The sequence below is a fragment of the Chelmon rostratus genome, chromosome 22 (genome assembly GCF_017976325.1).
Source record: "Chelmon rostratus isolate fCheRos1 chromosome 22, fCheRos1.pri, whole genome shotgun sequence".
NCBI lineage: Eukaryota > Metazoa > Chordata > Actinopteri > Chaetodontiformes > Chaetodontidae > Chelmon > Chelmon rostratus.
In genome coordinates this window covers 7,660,758-7,680,987 of record NC_055679.1, presented here as the reverse complement: position 1 = coordinate 7,680,987, position 20,230 = coordinate 7,660,758, and the positions used below count along the sequence as shown (strand labels likewise).

Sequence of the window (20,230 nt, the reverse complement as noted above, 5' to 3'; positions counted from 1 at the left end):
TGTAATTTTCTAGATCTTGAAATAAGTAGTGATCTTTAGTGTACGACAATAATAACAGTCAAACTGCCCATTAAGTGTTGCGCATTCTGGAAGGAAGCATACTCTAAGGTAAACAATAGGTAAACAAATAACAGCAGTAGCTTTCGGCACACACTCCATAGCTGAGAACAAGTTGAAAGTTGTAATCAGTAGTTTGTGGTGAATTACACTATAAACCAGACTTTCCCCACCAACCATAAACTTTGTCCGTCTCTCACTGCAGAGCTGCAGAGGAAAAGGGAGGGGAGAGGACGTCTCAGAATTGCCGCCACGTGCGCTCAAATGCCTGCTTTATTATAATAACTTTTTCTTGATTGGTCCAGATACGAAACACAGTATTTATATACGACATCTAATTGGTCGTCGCCTCCGAGTCGATAGTGAACACAGCGCAAAGCTTCCAGACAAGGGATTCTTGGGCGTCTCGTACTATGAGAAAGTAGTGCGCAGCGAAAATGACTATTTCTATACTATTTTCGAGTTAAAGTTGACCAAAATTACAATTAGCGTCCGGTAGTTTAAGTTGAAAGTGTATCTTGTAAAAAGTGACGAATTGACGCTGGAATTGAGCGAACGTGTCGACTTGTATTGGTGGCGGAGGGATATCGCCATCCTACTGCGCGTCAAAATATTGGCTTGTGTAGACCGCGCCAAAGCTCATACAGCGGCCACTCTTCAGGATATCAACACACTGCGGAGGGTATTTAAACGCACTCTGCTGTCGATACGACTGTTATACGCATCGGAGTGTTGTGTTTTTTTTTAATCGCTTAAGAGGACTGTTTTTCGCCTGTTGCGCTTGAGTCGAGACACAGACGCAAGATTTCATGCCGGTTTTCGGGAAACGGTGTACGACTTCACGGTCGTGACACGACTTTGACGGGCGCGGTGCGGCGGAGTTGGCGCACTGCTGGACTGGATACGTTATTCGCTAGCAGCCAAGACGGTCTGCACCACCATTTATACTGCGCCTGACTTCACTTCTCTGACTGCCTTCGCTCTTGTGACTCTCATCGGGTGGATAGGAATCGTCTACGCCGGCTTTTCAGTGTGAATATGTTGCTGTCAAAGTTTGGTTCATTTTCACATATTTGCAATCCTTCAAGTATGGACCATCTACCAGTGAAAATACAGCTCCAGCCGGGTAGGTTACCGTTAGTGGACGTTTACTTTTCACCACATTTATATTGGATTTGATATAACAACATAGCCGCGGTTTAGCCAGCCTAACTGCTTTTACTCCGCTTTATTAATTTAGCGCAAGCTAACGTTACTACTGTTGCAGCTGACCGGCTCGTAAAGCTGACGAGCTAGTAAACGAAAGCTAACAACTTGACCTCGCGCTAAGCGGCGGTTTGTTGTGGAAATGGTGCGCTTACGTTAACACTTTTTCCATTCTTGTTCGCAGTCAAAGTGGAAAAGGAGCCCTTCGAAAAGGTTTACCAAGTGGGATCCGTGCTGGGCAGCGGAGGATTTGGGACTGTGTACGCCGGCAGCCGGATCTCTGATGGCGCACCGGTAAGGCTGTGGACGGGGATCGGGGTCTATGTTTTGATCTTGCATGTGCCCGCCATCAAAGCCGGGCGTCCTCATTTCGCCACCGGGAAAATACAATGCGCCTTCCTCGCAATATTTGAAGCATTTGTTTATGTGTTTCCCCCCTCTTTGCTGTTTTTATTCAGGTTGCTGTGAAACATGTTGCGAAGGAGAGGGTGACCGAGTGGGGCACAATTGTAAGTAGTCATCCCCGATCTGTGTGCGGTTTGTTTTGGTTCCCCCTGCCTGCTGCTGGGTGGGGGTGTTGTGGTGTTAATGTCGTGCGTTAGCCTATCATACTGAATATATTCTGCCTGTATTTGTTACAGAACGGAGCTATGGTGCCTTTGGAGATCCTGCTGCTGAAGAAGGTCAGCTCGTCTTTTCGCGGAGTTATCAAATTGCTGGACTATTACGAGCGGGCGGACGGCTGGCTGATCGTCATGGAGAGGCCGGAGCTCGTCAAGGACCTTTTCGACTTCATCACCGAGAAGGGCGCCCTGGACGAGGACACGGCTCGGGGCTTTTTCCGCCAGGTTTTGGAGGCGGTCAGACACTGCTACAGCTGCGGCGTAGTACACAGGGACATCAAAGATGAAAACCTGCTTGTGGATCTACGCACCGGGGAGCTCAAGCTTATCGACTTTGGCTCAGGGGCGATTCTCAAGGACACAGTCTACACCGATTTCGATGGTAAGCAGCCGTTGCCACCCCCTCGTGCGACATCGATCGCTGTTATGAGTTGTTACAATGCTGGATGTGTAATTTGTTTTTCTGAATACATATCCGTGTGGGCTGGGTTGTATTTGCCCTTGATGCTCCGCTGAGCTATATTCAGATATGGAGGCGTTCGCGAGCCTGTGACGCAGTGGTCTGTTTTTGGTCGAGGGTTTTCCGAGCCCAGGGTCTCGCGCCTTATCGTTATTCCGGATGTAAATGTTAAATGAAGCGCAGTGTTTGGAGCAGGATGCATCACGCGCACGTTATGGCTTCACAGATATGACTCAGTGTTAATTAATCCTACTGGCGGCTGTTTTTATCTCCGATACATCCCCGTCTTGTGAGATAGAGCGTGCTTTTATGTTTCCGGTTGTTATTTTATTAGTAAAGCTTGACTCACAGTCGCAGTTTGTGGGTATTAGGTCAGTGCCACGTAACATCTGTTTGTTGTGAAACCCGAGTCGGCGGTTCACGTGATGGGCTCACATTGCCCTTTTTTTTTTTCTTTTTTTTTTTGTTTGGTATCCAAGTTCCTCCTTCCAGGAGGGAGGGGGGAGGAAAAGAAAGGAGGGAGGAGGCGCAGGCAGGTCACCCAGTTTGTGTTTTGTGGCTAAAGGGAGATGGAAAGCATTTCTACCATGACTCAGCCATTTTACACACAGACATTAATTTTCTTTTCTTTTTTTATTCAGTCTCCTTGCTGTTCTCATTTTTTGAACACTGATGCTCTTTATATTCTTGTTCACCTTTTTATAAACAGATGCTTCACGCCATGTTTCACAACTCACTCACCCCCTCCTTTTCTCTGTCGTTGTTGAAATTCAGGTACGAGAGTGTACAGCCCACCAGAGTGGATCCGCTTCCATAGATACCACGGGCGCTCGGCGACGGTGTGGTCACTAGGCGTGCTGCTGTATGACATGGTGTGCGGAGACATCCCCTTTGAGCAGGACGAGGAGATCCTCAGGGGCAGACTGTACTTCAGGAGGAGGATTTCAGCTGGTAAGACAACCACAACAACACACCAAACACATGAGTTGACTCTGATGCCCTCTATCCACAGTAACTGGTACAGCCCCAAATCCACATCCCAGTTCGACTAGTATGAGTCAGTTTACATCAAATGCAATAATAATACCTCTCAATCACAATGGATCACCTGCTGAAATGACTGATTCAGATTCATCAACAGTAACTAAAGTTGACATTCTGTCAGTGCACTTTGTGTAACAGCCCTGGTTACCCTAGAGAGGTAACTCAATAAAAGGATGTGTGCTCTCACTCTATTGGCTGTCTGTGCTGCCTACACACTAAGATCGATCCATACAAACTGAGTCATATGCAGTGCAGCCACATACAATAGAGACAAAACCCACTTTGTCATTTCTCTCTTTGAGTCCAAAGCCTCTTATCCTCAGTGTTGTTTCTGTCTCCTCCTCCAGAGTGCCAGCAGCTGATCAAATGGTGCCTGGCCCTGAGGCCCTCAGACCGGCCCACCCTGGAGCAGATTTGCGACCATCCCTGGATGAGGGCGACGACAGAGTCGCCCAAGTCAACGGAGGAGCCGGTCGCCGGCGACATCCGCCTCAGAACCATTGACACAGACTCTTCATCAAGCACAAGCTCAAGCAAGGAGAGTCTCTGAGGACGGCTCTGATAGACTGAAAAGACTTTCTGGGGAAAGAAGGGGTTTGGATGGAGGGAGTGATATGGACTCAAGGCCAGCAGCCTGTAGCCCGACTGGCCCATCAGTGGCTGGGCGCTTCACTCAGCTGGTCCAGCTAGAAAAATGTACTTTAATTTTCCTCTTTTGTAGGGAATTTCTAATTTATTACCATTTGTTCTTCCTTATCTTACTTTCCCCCCATCCCCTCTTTTTTTCCTTCAGTTGAGTATACTTGTTTCCTGATGGGGAACATTTTTCTGTTTGGGCGGTCTTACCAGCACTATTTATTTCCCCCCCTCCCCTCCCTTTTAACTTTATTTCACTCATTTTGTTACTAGGCTGGTATATGCAGCTGGCAAGGCCCTCCTATTCAGACATGGCTGCTCTCATAGAGCTTGGAGAAAACCTTTTTATTTAAATGTTTTAATTTTGATTTTGTAGTGCCTTTTTTTGGAAAGCTGCTTTTCTGGGGGCTTTCGTCAACAACTCTGTTTTTTGGATTTGCCCGCGGCCCGATGGCTAAGTTGCCTGTGCTGTGATGGGAAGGGGGGCTCAGGCTGTCTTTGTCCTCCCCTCCTCTCCATTACTGTAAGACAACCAGCCTCCAGCCAAGAGGCTAAGATAGCATTAGATCGGAGAGAAGGAGGTGGGGGCTCTTCCTGACAATGGAATACTTGAAAAACACTCGACTCAACTCTGTGTCGCTCTCTTTAACGCTGCTCACTCACTCTATAGCCTGAACAGGTGTTTGGAAACTGGATCCTGTCTTTTCTGAATGTCTACAAAATGTCAACACACACACCTCCCCCCACCCCCACCTTTTTCTCCCTCTCCTTCCCCCATGCCTGTTGCGGGGTGTGTGGCCCTCTTGACGTATCTTTTCTTTTTGCCTCCCGCCATCTCACTGCTTGACACTACATAGCCCCCGCCCCTGGCCTCCCTCAGGGTTTGGGGTGTGAAATGCACAATCAATGCAATATTCATGGACTCAATTATGTATTTTTTCAACAAATATTGTACAGCGTGTTTTTTTTTTCTCTTTTTGCGTGTACTTTTTTTCCCTCCCCATTTGCTTTTAATTTATTTGTAAACATGTAGACATTCCACACTCTGTGGTTATTTATTTATTTATTGTCTATGCTTAAAAGCCCCCTCCCCCCTAAAAATTTGCATATCCTTCTTGGTCTTTGGTTTGCATTCCTATAACTTATTTTTACATTTCGAGGTTTTTTTTTTTTGAGATGTGGAGGATGCACTGAAGCAGTTGTCAATGTAAAGCAGAATAAAACAAGTTTACTTAAATTTGAAAAGAGCATTTGAATGTTATTTAACTACTTTAAAAAAGTCTGTTGGTAATGTTGAATGGTTAAGTATCAGAGAAATCCATCTGGTTTCTGTACTGTCAAGATTAATTTGAGTTCTATGGAAAGCTAAACAACGGGTGGAATGGCTTTCATAGTTGTCACATAGCCTCATAATGGAGACCTTTCAGTTTAGCTGTGTGACTTGTGGCTGTGAAGGATGGATATTGCTATTTTTTGATACAAAAGTTTCAATTAAACTCCCATTTTTATGTACAGAAACAAATGTGTTGTCCTGATCATTTTGAACATGTGTTGCAGTTGCATGATCCATAACATTCATTTTGGAAAAGCAACAAAATAACATGCTTACCTCAGATTTAACAAATATTGCATGAGAAAGCCTCACCGCCTTACACACACGCTAATGACACCCCCAGCCAATATTCTTCATCTACTTGACAGCACTCCCTCGGGAGGCTAATATACACATCCAGCGTAGCATGTGCTTCATTTCCACTGCCTATAGTAATAATAGCAACATTGTTACACGTGACACGACTGATGCCGTGGCTGAGGAGAAACATCACAGGACCCATTAGCTGGATGACAACCTGCAGCGACCACGGGGCTAATAAGAGACAGATGTGTCTTCAAAGCTGAGGGCAGCAGAGGGACTGACGCTGGCATGACAGAGAAAACGAGAGAGAGAGGAGTGGGGATGATATGCATCGTCATCACACACACATACACGCAAGCAGAGCCTCTAAAATATAACCATCACTTTGCCATGTTTTGCCTCCTGCTTGCCTACCTACCTTGGATCTGAAAGGCTATCAGAGGCTGATGACGGGGTGTGTGTGTGCAGCATGTGTGTGTGTGAGGGGTTTCCAGGAAGCAAGAGTGGGAAAGTGTGTTTTTTCTGGGGAGGTGCTGCCCCCTCTGGTGAGTCAGTGTCATTAGCGCTCACCTGTCCCACTGATTAAAGCTGAAACCGAATGGCTAATGATTCCCTCTCTCATGATTACGTGCAGCCTATAATGTAAAATGACATGTTTTACGTCCACACGACAGACAAATGGGCATAAATGGATTTTTTGGGGGTGAGAGAAACCTCAGCCACTCACGAGAACCACACTTTCCAGACGTCACGCCTTAAGTCCTTATCCCTGTGTAAAAAAAAGATATCTCAAAAGCTCATCCAGACGCCTACACACGTTCAACTATACTCGACTGGCTGCTTCCAATTCGACCGGAGTGGAGACATATGGGCACTTGACGACTTCATAAGACAGCTGGTCCCTAAATCTTCATGATGAAGAGCTTGATTTATGTGCTTGGGAAAAAGGAGTAGACTCCTTTTTTTTTTTTTTTAAATTACCCTTTGAAGTATACATCTCGATGCGGAGCAGACAAGCTAAGACATTTAAAGCATCACTCTGTCTGTGTCCTTGTGGGAAATACACTTACTCACTGTTGAGAGTATGCTGAGGAGATCGGTGCCGCTCTCTAAAAGTGCAGCTGACACCAGCAGCCATTTATCTTAGCATAAAGACTGGAAACGGGGAAGCAGCTAGCATGCTTTGCACTGAAGAGTAAAAAAACGACAATCCGTCTTTTTGCAGGTACGGTACGTGGCAGACTGTTTCTTGGCCAGCACCAATGAGTTGTTGGGGTCTTCACTGGTTGCCTGGCAACTGGTCCTGGCTGAGAAACAGTATGACAGATAACCCCAAAATTGTAGTTTCAGATTTAACAATCAATACATACTGCCAGGTGCTGGTAGGCAGATGTAGCTACCTTTGGACAGAGCTAGGCTAGGTGTATTCCTGTTTCTGCATGCTAAGCTAAGCTAAGCTAACCGGCTGCTGGCTCCACCTTTATAATCACTGTATAAACAGGAGAAAAGTGAATTAGCATATGTCCCACAGTGTTGAACTGTTCCCGTAATGTTGTAAAACAGTAATAAAAACTTGAAGCAGGACCCCCCAGCTTTCGCTGAGGGGATGGGGGAATGCTATCGCTCATAATCAATCGAAAACTTCATTCCTGACAAGCAGCCCTGCACCACCCTGCAATAAAACACAGGGCTATAAATGATCGCTGGTGTCACACTCAATCCGCCAACATCTGTGTTTCGATATGCTTCCCTGTAATCCTCTATTGTCTTTGTGTCTCCGGGCTTTTTGACATGCAAATGACCGGCAACTTGTCTTCATCACAACCCCTTCTGCTCAGACTGAAGACTATAGCGAGGCCTCCTCCCCTCTCACCGTGAAATCCTCATTAAATGTAGCGGGGCATATGCCACAGTGTTGCCTCCTTCAGCTGAAGTCTGATCCCACAGGGTGGTTAATACCATCCATCACTGCCACTTAGCTAGACTCCATAAAGGTTCCGCCGCTTTGTAGCGATCTATTAAAAGATCAAATGGGATGAGTTTAAGGGAACGTCTGAATCATTTGCGTCCAGAACGCTTGAAAGAAAAAGGAATCTTTACTTGAGACTGTGTGCAGCATATCTCAAATCCAGAACATGGTGTGATAAAGTATAAAAAGAAGTGGTATCCGTCAACTTGCTGTCATTAATATTTCACCCCACTGGCTGCTTTGTTGTAATGCTTTGTCTCGTCTCAGCGCCAGGATTTAGACTGTGCTCTTCTTTGCCTTTTCACTGTTTTCTGAGCTGCATTTCAGCCCCCGTGCAACAAGATTCACAAGTATATTAACACCTGTCAGCAGCGCTTAAAATCGAACATTTTTTTTATGCCATGCTGCTTTAGTGGCGGATACACTTACGGCATTTCATCCACAACGCCGTCGCCGGCTGTAGCACTCACTGATGTGTAGGAGAAAGGTTTTAAAGGACTGACTCATGTGTGCATGCTCAATATAAAGTGAGAGCTAGCAGGCGCTTATCTTAGCATAAAGATTTAAGATTAAAGGGGGGGGGGGGGAGCGTTTTCAAAGCTCACTAATTAAAACATTATATCTATTAGTTTAACTCATACAAAAAATGTTGCAAACATGTTTCCAGTTTTTATGCGAAGCTAAGCTAATCCTCTGCTGGCTTGAGTTTCATAGATCGCAAACAGACATAAGAGCGGTGTCCATCTTCTACTTTAATCGTTGGCAAGAAGCATAGTTACCAAAATGTGAAACTATTCCTAACTGACATCGAGCCACTTTGTAATTATGCAACCTCTTTAAACGAGGATCTGTGAAACAAGCATCCGCGGTGCTAGACAGTGATGGCTGGATGGGTGGTGAGTTGGAGGATGAAAGAAAACTTTTTGTGTGAAATTTGAGAAAAATTCAGTTGGAGGTATTTGTTCGTTTATTTATTTAATTATTTTGAGGGTCAGGGGCTGGTTTTTGCCTTTATTCTGGAGCTTTTTGTCACCTTTAAATCCATTCTGATGCCTTGAGAAGTGGTGAATCTCCATCAGCACCACTGAAGAACAGCTTATTCATGAATAAAGTGACTGTTTTTTTTGTGAATGAAGTGTAAGTATGTATATTTGTAATGTAAACCCCTCAGTTGAAGCTGAGGTCACTGCGTTCAGAACTTTTTCTGTCGCCTCCGCTACTCGTCTCTGAACAAAAGCGCTGGCACGTCCGGGCCGCTGGTGGCGGCCGTCATAGGTGACAACTCGACAGACACGGAGGAAGATGCCAGATGGACTCTAGGCCCGAGGGCCCCGATGGGCACAGATGGGTGGGTGGGTGGCACCCACACAGGCAGCACAGGCGGCAGCACCAAGACAAGGAAAGGGAGAGGGAGAGATCACACCACCAACAGTGATACTACACTTCACACTTCTTCTCGCTCTGTGTGTGTCCACGCATCTGACCCTTCGAATTATGCGGCCATTTGTACACGTGACTTTGCGCGAGTGCATGCTGTTGAACGCGTGCATGTGCACGCTTCTGTAGGAATGCATGTGTGCGCGTCATATTTCTGCAGTCGTCCCACATAAAGACACTAAAGGTATCAAATATATCCTGTGATTCATCTTCTCTGCACAGTCTTGCGATAGATTTCAGTCTGTCTGCTCCTCTACATCAGCTTGACTCACTGGGTCAGTCTACCAGAGTGCCACAAACTCACTTCCTGTGATGTTTTTAGGATAATTGCAGTTCATACAACATCGACCTCATTTGTGTCTTTTAGGCCATCATTTCTATCAGTAATGATCACAGTCCACTCACCCAGTTAATTGCAGAGATCAGCGAGGTTACTAAGAAGAAGCCTGAAAGGCAAAAAACAGAAGCAGTAAAGGAATGATCAATGAACTATCGCTCCCTGAGACTCTTTTTTTTCATAGCACCCCTCCATGCACATCTGCTTTATATGAAACTATATTGAAACTAAACAAGGAATAAAAACTTCACTATACATATGTACGTATTTATTTTGTTGCATTCAAAAGTAAAAATTGACTCAAAGTTTTGGTTTTCAAGGTCAAAAACATGCACACGTGACACGATCATGCATTGATCCTGTTTTTCATTTCCTTCATTTATTTTCTTAAAGTGTTTGACATCTTCACTGGCTAAAAATGCGTGATTCGTCCTGAGATACTGTCATCATTAACACAGCATCATCTGACGCGATTTCCCTGCAGTCACACAGCGGGACGTCTAGCTGCCCCCATCCGCAAAAAGCCATAAATCAGATAGCTTTCATGGTCCAGTCTGATTTTGTTCTCGTGGCCGCCTCGGGTCGGGTCGCGTCTGTCTACTCACAGTGATGGATCTTTAAATCTTCCTCTGACAGTCGCTGTGACTGACCTCTGTGTACCTGAAAAACTTGGGCACTGGGAAGATTGTTGCACCACCGCGAGAGCCAGTCCGAGCATGGCATAACTGCATATATAACAGGGTTTTAAGGTGGCGATTTTGAAGTTTATGTCTTTTTTTCTTCATTTTGATGTTTGAAAACATGATGCAACGCCTGTTTTTTTGATGTGGCCAAACAACAAATGTAAAGATGCAGTAAGGAAATAAATCTAGCCTGTCCTTAAGGCATACTTATTTTATACTGTATGCGTCCTTTGTCTTGAACCATGTTTGTGCACTTGTGTATACGCCTTTACTGCTAACCCTCAGGGTTGCAGGAGGCCTGACTGCCTTCTCTGGAGGCCTCCTGCTCTCTGGTACACAGAGCAGAGCCTCCACAGGGACTTTCCACTGGTCTGTCTCCGTGTTCATTAAACGCTACGTGACTGCCAGAGAGGAGTACCTGGCTGGTGGGAACCTGCTGCCGTCACCGAGGACCGTGAAGGAACTCATTGTTCTGGGTCGACAGGACACACTGTAAACATAAGGGTCGGGATGCAGAAAGAAACACATGCAGAGACATCAGACAAACGCACAGACAGGCAAACACAGAGTTGTATAAGGACATGAGACGTACACAAGCACACGCAGATCCCCGAGATTAAATAGAAGCAGGGCTATAAAGCCTCGGCCCGTCCTGCACACTGCAACGCTGTTGCCAAGCTCCCTAAGCAACAACATCAACAACTGCAGATCTCAGCAGGTGAACTGCAGCAGTTTAATATTCCCAAGGCAGAACAGTGTGTCCATCATGTCTAACTGTGAGTGTGAGAGACAGAAACGTGGTCAGAGGGAGGGATGGGGGCAAAACATGAGAGGGAAAGCATAAAGTGAGAGGAAGGTGAGAAGAAAGGAGGGATTACAGGGAATGAGCGTGTGTGTGTGTGTGTGTTTGTGTGAGAGGAGAGGGAAACGAAGAGAGAAATAGATCTTAATCGTTACAGTCTTTTTGTTTTGTATCATGATAAAAGAAATTGTTGACCTGCTGCTCATTTTGCCCCGTGGCTGTGATCTGCTTCTCCAGCACGACGAGAAGAGGCCCTTCTGTTGATGAAGTGGGACAAAGTTCCTGGAAATAATCATCCAACAACCTTTCTCGGTGTACATCAGCGTGCTGTGTTGTCCCCCCAATACTGACAAAATACCAATATGTCCTCCTTTTATGAAGCCTGTCAACAGATCTTTCTGTTGCTGTTCCCTGTTTATTGACAGTTCGTTTCCATTCATGACCTGAACATAAGAAGCTTTGGAAAAAAACATTTTAAAAAGTAAAAACATTCATGTGACTCTCAGGATGAACGCCAATAACTTTTAAGTCTCCACACAGCGTCAGGTTAACATTTCAATCTGTCCAAAACTTACCTGCAAACACAAAGGCATGCCTGATGAGCCTGCACTGTGCCGTTTAGTGTTAATTAGCAAATGGTTGCTAACATGTTAAACATTGCTAAACATTAACATGTTAGCATGGCTGCACACTCTTACTTTGTAAGTAGAGGAGGCCTGAGATGGTTTTACTAGTTTAACAATGGGTGTGATAAACGAGCAAAAAATATTCAAGCATAAAATTCAGTTAGGTAAGTCAGTGGAATTGCTCAGTTTTCACACAGTGACGCACATATGTTGTCCTAGTAAGGCTGCAGTGACTCAGTGCTCAACACCGTGGACACACAGCAAGATGTTTCCAGTCTCTTGGCTCGGTCCACTCTGTGAAAAGTTTTTCAGCTTCTCACTTGACGCTCAGGTTGCGATCCAGCAACCCAAAGACGTCCACGTCAAGTCAGAGTGAGCCCAGTGATGGACGGCAACCAGACCAGACTGTTTCCTTTTGGCGCAATGCATGGTGGGATAGGCTCCAACCCCCTGCGCCCTCATAACAAACAGGTGAAGAGAGTGAATGAGTGAACGTTCTCATGGCTGAGAGCGCTGCAGGACTCCCTGTCAGTCAGGTTTTGTTACAGGACCTTGGCTCTCAAGCGTTCTCGTGAACTCAAGACAAACACAGCCCCTGCGGATATCAAAAATTCATTGGCAGAGAGAGAGCGGATCTTGTATACGGTGTCTGCAGAAGTGTAAAAAACGGATGAGCGGCTGCATTCTTTCACTGATGCCTCTGCACCGAGGTGCCTTTTTGCTCCTTTGTGGATCTCTCGTGTCAGCTACTCGTGGTATGCTTTCTCAGCTCAGGGCGCTGAGGACATGCAGGGTGTCAGAGTTCAGGAGGGATCAACAGAAGTGGGAAAACTGCAATGCAGCAATGCTAAGCTTTGTTTAAAACAGCTATAATCCTTATTTTCATATTAACAATGGATCAAATGTGCCTGATTGTCTGTGTGGAGCCAGTGCTGTGGAAACATACAATTTGATGAGGAAAATTAAGCAGGTTTGGACACATCTTTATTGTTTGGATGTAAACCGCTTGCATTATATGTCTGAGGAGATTCTCATTCATCCAGGTCATGGTGCTTCTAAGGTTTTCCAAAAGGCAACTGGACTTGTTTGAGGTTCTAGAAAACGCTTCGCCTCTCATCCGAAACGCTTCTCCGGTTCAAACTGACCGGTGGGAAGTCAGTTTAAATGTATTTAAAATTTACAATGCAGGCACCTACGATGCTGCACACAGACCCCTCCCCAGGCAGCTCAACAGCCATTCACAACAAGAGCCAGAAAAACCCCACCCCTTCACACCAGGACACACCTATTGTAGTATATTGACCCATTAACACCTTGGCCCATGTGACCTTAATGACTCACATGGTCTATGACCCTGTATGAGGATAAATGCCTGAGACTTTCAGACTACCAGTCAGTTTGAACTGAAGAAGCCTTTTGGATGAGAGGTGAAATGTCTAGAACCTCAAACAAGTCCAGTTGCCTTTTGGAAAAACCTTACAAACACTTCCATTATGTTGCAATAGAACTTGATGTTTTTTATTGTCGCTATGAAAAAAAGCTCTTTAACTTTAATAAACTGGTACAAGGCTTGAAGTGGCACCACGAGGACTACTGCATTCAAGAGTAGACTGCATCCTTAGGCAGCTGTAACACTCCACCACCCAACTCAACCAAAAAAAACCTTTAAACCCACCAAATCCATGGGATTTATTCACATAAAGACATACAACCAAGGCAGTAAATTAAGGCTAATGAAAGACAAAGTCAGGACTGAACACAAAATCCCAGGCTGAGAGGCAGCCAGAGCAGCAGTCCCACCACCAGAACCCTCTCTCCTCTGTCAGGTGCTTCTTGTTGAGCAATCAGGTGTAGCACACCTGGGCAGAGCTAGAGAGGACAGTACAGGAAAGACATACAGCCCGAACACAAGTAAAAAAGCAGCATAACCGGCTTTGATCGCTGCATATTAAAAGAGTTTTTGTTAAATTTGACATGTTGGCAAACAGTTAGTTGTGAGCCAAACCAAAACAATGAGCTGAGAGATGCTGGGGGCTCTGTGGGTTCGTCCACATGAGTGAGCCTTTGCACGCCACATGTAATTGTTTGATCCATTGTTCATATAGAAATACTGATTAGTGCAGCTTCACTGTCAAAGAGTCAAATACACTGAAAAGACTCATCATGAGCGGAAAGAGGCAGGCAAGGAGAAAAGCACTGTGTGACAAGTACAGACAAGACTTAGGAAAAACAATATTTTGGATGAAAATGGAGAGGTGTGAGACATCAGAGTGAGACATCAGAAAGACACATGTCCTGTGTGTGGAGACCTACATCTCAACAAGCACTTATATACAGCAATCAAGCCAAATTGATCGTTCTGCAGGGTAACTAACCCTCAAGCTGGTGGGTTTTTTTTCTCCTGCACCACCTCAACAAAAGCTTGGGCGAGACAAGACAGTAATTTCACATTTCCAATTCCTTCAAAAATAATTTCAAGACTTATTCTTCCATGACCCACTTTTCTGGGCCCAGACTGTCTCTTTAAAGACAAACAAGGAGAAGAGTGGCACACTAAAAGGGTTATATCAGAGCTGTAAAAGCAAATCCACTTCCCTTTTATTTCAACTGAGTAAATATCACTGCGTGGTAGACGGACACAGTTTACACAAGCCGGGCTCCGATTAGAAGCTGTGAGAATGGCAGGGCATTCAGCCTCCCCTTCAGGACTGTCACGAAAGCTGGCGCGTCTCCTCGATCACAGTGATTAAAGGGCGCGCGTTTGCCGCAGGTATGTAACGACCACTTCAGGCTCAGCCGAGCTCCCCTCGCGCTACCAGGAATGTATGGGAGCTGCTCGGAGAGGAGAGAAAACTACCACTGTGTGGGGAAAGCGCCGCCCCTCCTCCAGGCTCCTCGCTTCAACCGCATACAGTAGGTGCACCACCGGGCTGCACTTTCACCGCCCGTTCGGCCTGAGAATATATGACCCTGGGAATCAGTGGGAACGGAGAGGAGAGAATGATGGGCGTTGTTTTGCTTTCTAAGAAGTGAACGTGCTGAGAAATGAAACTGAGAGCTTCTGATGATGCCTCTAAGAACTGAGAACAGATAGTTTTAATGACTGCAGAAACACTGAACATTTAAAAAAGACGTTCTCCACATTGAGCTACGCTTTTTTTTGTTGTTGTTTTGTTGACAAAATCACCTAGATTCCTGTTCGAGTGTTTGTTAAGACAACTTTGTATGATTCATTCCACCAATTCCAGCAACTGCCCACATGGAAGTAGTGGAATGGGCACCGGCCTCAGATACTTAAAGGCCTCAGTATGCTTCAAACGAAGAAGTTCATAAAAAGGTTTGTCCAAAAGGCATCAAAAGGCAAAAGCGATTGCGGCTGCCCTCAATGTGAAAGGCCTCATGTGGTGCCGGTACTATCAAAGCATAAAATGTTTTGATGACATCATTTTAAAAAGGCGTTCTTTCAATATGACTGGTAGCACAGTTTTCTAAGAGGAACTCCACTTTGTTGCTGTGCACACATAATTACATGGATTCTTGTTGGAGTATTGTGTTGATGCAGGTCATTTTTCCATAGCTCTTCCACCTCGTATGATCCTTCCAACCAACTCCGGCAAGGGCCTTGTTTCGGCGCACTGGCCTCAGATATTTAAAGGGTTCAGTATGCGTCAAAAGAAGGTAGGTTCAAATGACTGAACTCAAGGAATGCAACTGTTCAAAAGGTCTCTCCTTGATGGTATTCATGGGGTTGCACTTGTACTTATACTTATACTTGTACTCATACTTTCTCACCTCCAGGCATCTGGCCAATTAGGTTTCAGAAAGCGACTAAAAGTGTCAGACGCAGCCCTCCCACGCTCCCCCGAGTTCCCCCATCAGAGAGGTGTGGGAGTTCAGATACTCACTGACCATCCAACAAGCACTTTTTTGGAAGCGCACTGAGGCTATTACATGCAAGTCATTTGTAATTTGGTATCTCCTCGCCAAATACCAAACCCACAGCACAGGGAAACCATGCAAACATACAAGCTGGACTCTTGGGGTTTGAACCCATGACCTTCTTGGTGTAGACTTGCAAAGTGTCCCTCGCTGGATTGACACCCAACAACATGACCCTGCACATAGGCATATCATATTGTATCATAACAGCAAATGAACTCTTCAGATATGTACTGAAGACATCATGTAGATGAGTGCAGCAAGTGCAGACAAATGATAGCAAAAACACGCAGACAGAATATTACTCCTTCTGTGGGATCAGAGGAAGAGAAGACTCATGGTAGCTGTGTGTGTGTGTGTGTGTGTGACCCAGTTAGCCAAGGCCCATGTTTCCAGATGGTTGTGTCGGTGCTGCACTACTGGCCTGTGCTTCAGGGAGTCTCTCTCTCTCTGATATAACACTCAGTAATGCACTGGATAACTGGGAAAGTGTTAAATCACGTGAACCTGTCAACCTGTTAACAGGAAGATTCACATCTGTTTCAAAACGCAAAATCTCAAACCAACCAAACGTAGTGTGCAATTTTAGCATTTTAACAAGTATATTAAGATTCAGTTTTATCCCCTGATACTTTTATCACTCTGTTGCCATCAACACGTTGATCATTTCTGCCTCCTGCTCTGTTCAAGGTAACTGAGTTCATGGGAGCACAGAAGCTCAAGAAGGGACTCTAACATCAGCCCTCGTCACTTCCTCATATTAAAAAAAAAAAGCAGCTCGTCATGGAACAGCTCTGGAACAGTGTGACCCTGATGCAGTGCCAATGTGTCACGGATAAATCCTCCACCTATATCCTGTTTACCTGACTGCACACCTCTGTGGCTGTGGGTCAAGCCTTCCCTCTATGTCCTTTCCCTCCTCTGCTCATCTTTCTTGCCTTCCTTTCCTTTTCTTTCTCCCTCCTGCAACATCATTTCCTCCCTAATTCCACTTTTCCTGCTCAGGTTTCTTCTCGTCTCGCAGCTCCGTCCTACTTTCAATCTCCTCCGCTCCTCCTCGTCGTCCTCTTCCTCGCCTCTACCTGCCCTTCCTCGACTCCCCTCCACCCCCTCCTCCCCCTTGTTTACCTGTAGCTCAGTAGCCACGGTGACGGCCACGGTTGTCACAGTGATCATGTTACAACTAGGACAGCCAGTTCTGAGAAGGGGAAACAAGGGATTCCCAATAATATGCCACTATTGTTCCCAAAAGGCTGTCTCCCTCAGCGCTGCTCCACTCCCATAACACACACACACACACACACACACACACACACACACACACACACACACGAGAACACGCGGATACACTCGGAAAAGGACACCAGATACACACTCGTACATGAAGGCACAAACCTGTACACACACCAGCGAACGCACAAACAGGCTCGTACTGTTTGCTGCAAAGAGTGTACGCACGCAGTGCCTCGACGGAAGATAAACATTGACTTTAAACTCGACTCGAGCAAGACTTTAACACCAGTGACAGAATTTAATTAACGCCATGCATTCAGCATCGCTTTTGTCCCAATGTCTCTTATGAAGAGTCCGCTAACGACGACGATTTTCTCACACAGATTTTAAGAGCTGTCGCCATTTTTCTGTTCCTTTTTTTTTTAATGAATGCAGCTAGCTCGTTAGCTCTAGACGAAGACGATGCCCCATTCTTAATCCAACCTGCCAAAGCTACCGTTTGATTGTTTCTCCAACAGCCTGCAGTGGGCACAGCACCAGATCTATTTAAACCACTGAACAAATCAGAGACGTGGGAAGACATTCAGAGGTTTGGAGAAGACATTTAATGCCTTTTGTCTCTATTTTCTCAGACTTTAAAAAGCTTCACCAGTGCCATGGGAGGCATTATACAACTCATTCTACGGGCTCATCAGCAATCCCAAAAATTAGCGCGAGGTTTTATTGTCGACATGGCGTAAATGCCAGTCTGCATACAGAGCGTCTTCTGGAGCAAGGGCCCAGCTGACATTTAAAGTTTAGGCCAGTGAATGCAAATGCTCGACTTATTACAGACAAGGAAGTGTGCTGCCACTCTGCAGCGTACCGCGTGTTATCACGTGAATGTGTGTATGTTTAAATGAGTAAAGGTAGAGGGAGGGCTTAAGTGTCATTTAAAGCAAAGGGAAAGGAAAAGACAAAGCTGAGGTCGCCGGCGAGGATTTTCACTCGCTGCTTTTCCTCCGGCTCCGCTGCAGCTGAGCACGAGTCCCCACAGGCTTTTTTCTTTTTTCCCCTGCAACCCAGCGTGCCACAGGAAGCCGAGCTGGGCAGCAAACGCTTTAGTTCTGCGGGAAGCGAGCGAGAGCGGCGCAGCATAACCTGCAGCAGGGAGCTCAGATGCTGGCCGTACAGAACTAGGTCACATCCAGCGTCATAACACACAACAGCAGAGTGGAAATATGGCAGCAAGGCCACTGATTGCAGCCTACTTTCTGCCTCTTTCTGCAACCTTGCTGTTTTGGAAAGTTATATGGCACACAAAAGAGGTTTGACACAGTAAACACAGTCCAACTCTATTCTGAACAATCCCAGTCGATGTGTTAAAATGTCGGCTTTTAACAAATTCCTCACTCAAAACACACATTTAAAGAGCAGGGCATTATATTTTACAAGCATCTAATTCGTCTTTCTTTCATAAAATGGTTATTTAGAAAGGATTCTCCTCTTAAATCCAGAACATTTGAAGTGCACGATGAAAAACAGAGGGGTCAGCGGATCAATATAGCCTCCTCAAACACAGGGATGGTTTTCTTTTTTCCTGTGATACTTGTGTTCCGCTTGGAGGTCGAGCGAGGGCGCATAAACTCAAAATAACTTTCTACAAACCACCTTGCTCTCCTGTTTGCTGCCAAACAGCAGAAAGAGAGAAAGAAACACACACACACAGAGGAACAAAATGAGCCAGAGCAACACAGGAAAACTGTGGAAGTCAACCAGCAAGAGATACTAATGTGGGCGTTCAGGTGGATGGCAAAGGTCCCAGGACACTTTGTTACTCAACAAGCGCTGATGCTGCCAGGGCTGTGGACACTTCCAGAACTTTTTCAAATCTTTTTAAGGAGGCGAGGAGGCAAACAGGCCATTAGCTCAGTGGCTAAAAGAGTGCTTTAAGCAAGCGGCAGGAAGCTAACGGCGGAGGATCGCTTCCGCTCCACTGGCTGTCATGCTAGATTTAAACTTGAGAGTCCGGCATCACGAACACGTCGCCGCTCAGAAGGATGGAAGTTAAGCTTCCATAAAACCCAGTCTACTGCAAGCACGGTGGATGTAAATGGCGCTTTTTTTTCACAGCCACGCACTCTCTGTGATGTCGGTTCATTCATGCACATGTTTGCGTTCTCTCTGTTTGCTCCTTATTATCGCTGAGGCCACTGATGTCACCAGCCAACGCGGCTCACAAGCCCAGCCTGTCGATATAAAAGGTTATGAGTATCAAGTATCCCATCTGTCTTGTATCGGATCTATTTTTAGAGCTTTCCACCGTGCATAAACAATGTAGTTAAACTGGACTTGCATAAATCCATGTTGACAGAGACACGTGATACAAGTGAAATTGACAGACAAAAACTCTCTCCATGACGTACATCACCTCACAGATCCAGGAGGTACTTGACCAAAATAGACTTTTTGTGGCCATGTGCACATTAATATCTCTTTTATGACTGTTATCAGTGCAGCGGAAAAGAATAAAATTTAATGGAAAAGCTGACCCAAGTCAAGTAAATCTCCAGTTCAGATTAAATACAGTAGCTGTAGATCTCTTGGCATCTTTACTTTGGAGATCGTAGGGATTTTGCATCTTACTTTTACCGACTGTGTGCACATGCTGTTCTGTGTACCTGAATGGAGTCACACCTGCTGGACTGTAATTGCACTTAACTGTTAAGTAGCCTTATGGAGCAATGTCTTTATACGTGGATCCCCTTTTTGTTTGTATTGCGCACGAGGACGCACATGCACGGGTACAAGATCACGGACATTGCCGCTCACATCCTGCTGCTGATCGCAGTGTGCCAAAATCGTGACAGTGAGCCGACAGAGGCAGCGAAGAAGAAGGCTCCCAGTGTGTGGTGATGTGTGGATGCAAAAAAGCAGAACATTTTAAAACCGACATCTTCTTTTAAAGGAATTGTTTCATGTTTGCATTCTTGCAAAGAGTTCGATGAGAAAATCGACGCCACTTTGTCTGCATGTTTGGAGCGAGAGCCAGGAGGCAATTAGCTTAGCTTAGCATTAAGACGGGCGACTGGGGGAAACAGCTAACCTGACTCTCTCCAATGCTCAAACATCTGCCACCCAGAAATGACAAGCTGTGGTTATTGGACTATTTCTTGGTTGAAAAGAATGAGAAGACTCCAGGTTCTAGATCTATGCTTAAAGCCTGTGGTGGCATGTTATCAACATCCGGCGTCTCTAGACAACTACCTCTGACGTGGATGATGTCATTACCGAACGCCGCGCGCTGCGAGCGGCCAGCCACAACACGACTAACTCTGCGGCGGTCGGCTACGAATACGCAATAACGAATCATAGCTGTGCCAAACTACAGCTAAACTGGCCGACCGCCGGCTCAGAGGGGAATAGCACCAGCATATCATAACAAAATATTGGAATATGAACGAATTTCGCCGCAGATTATGCGTTATATAGAGGCTGCGCATGGATGTACCGAGTACTCCCATTATACGGATATACGCGCTGCTCCTCTGGGGCTAATTTCT

At 45.6% G+C, this 20,230-nt stretch overlaps 1 protein-coding gene across 1 annotated transcript; it reads left to right on the top strand.

Moving 5' to 3' along the window:
• The first annotated feature begins 708 nt into the window (after positions 1–708).
• Positions 709–5,537, top strand: LOC121625636 (serine/threonine-protein kinase pim-3). The gene is made up of 6 exons (XM_041963800.1): positions 709–1,183; positions 1,448–1,557; positions 1,722–1,772; positions 1,905–2,268; positions 3,121–3,297; positions 3,738–5,537. Exons 1-6 carry the CDS (start codon positions 1,096–1,098, stop codon positions 3,938–3,940), a joined length of 993 nt encoding a protein of 330 aa, XP_041819734.1. The 5' UTR covers positions 709–1,095; the 3' UTR covers positions 3,941–5,537.
• Positions 5,538–20,230: the final 14,693 nt, after the last annotated feature.

Excerpts from the sequence above, each read along its gene's own strand:
- LOC121625636 (XM_041963800.1), top strand. The coding sequence starts at position 1,096 with ATGTTGCTGTCAAAGTTTGGTTCATTTTCACATATTTGCAATCCTTCA. Across the intron at positions 1,558-1,721 it reads GGATCTCTGATGGCGCACCG|GTTGCTGTGAAACATGTTGC; the intron begins GTAAGGCTGTGG and ends GTTTTTATTCAG. Across the intron at positions 1,773-1,904 it reads TGACCGAGTGGGGCACAATT|AACGGAGCTATGGTGCCTTT; the intron begins GTAAGTAGTCAT and ends TATTTGTTACAG.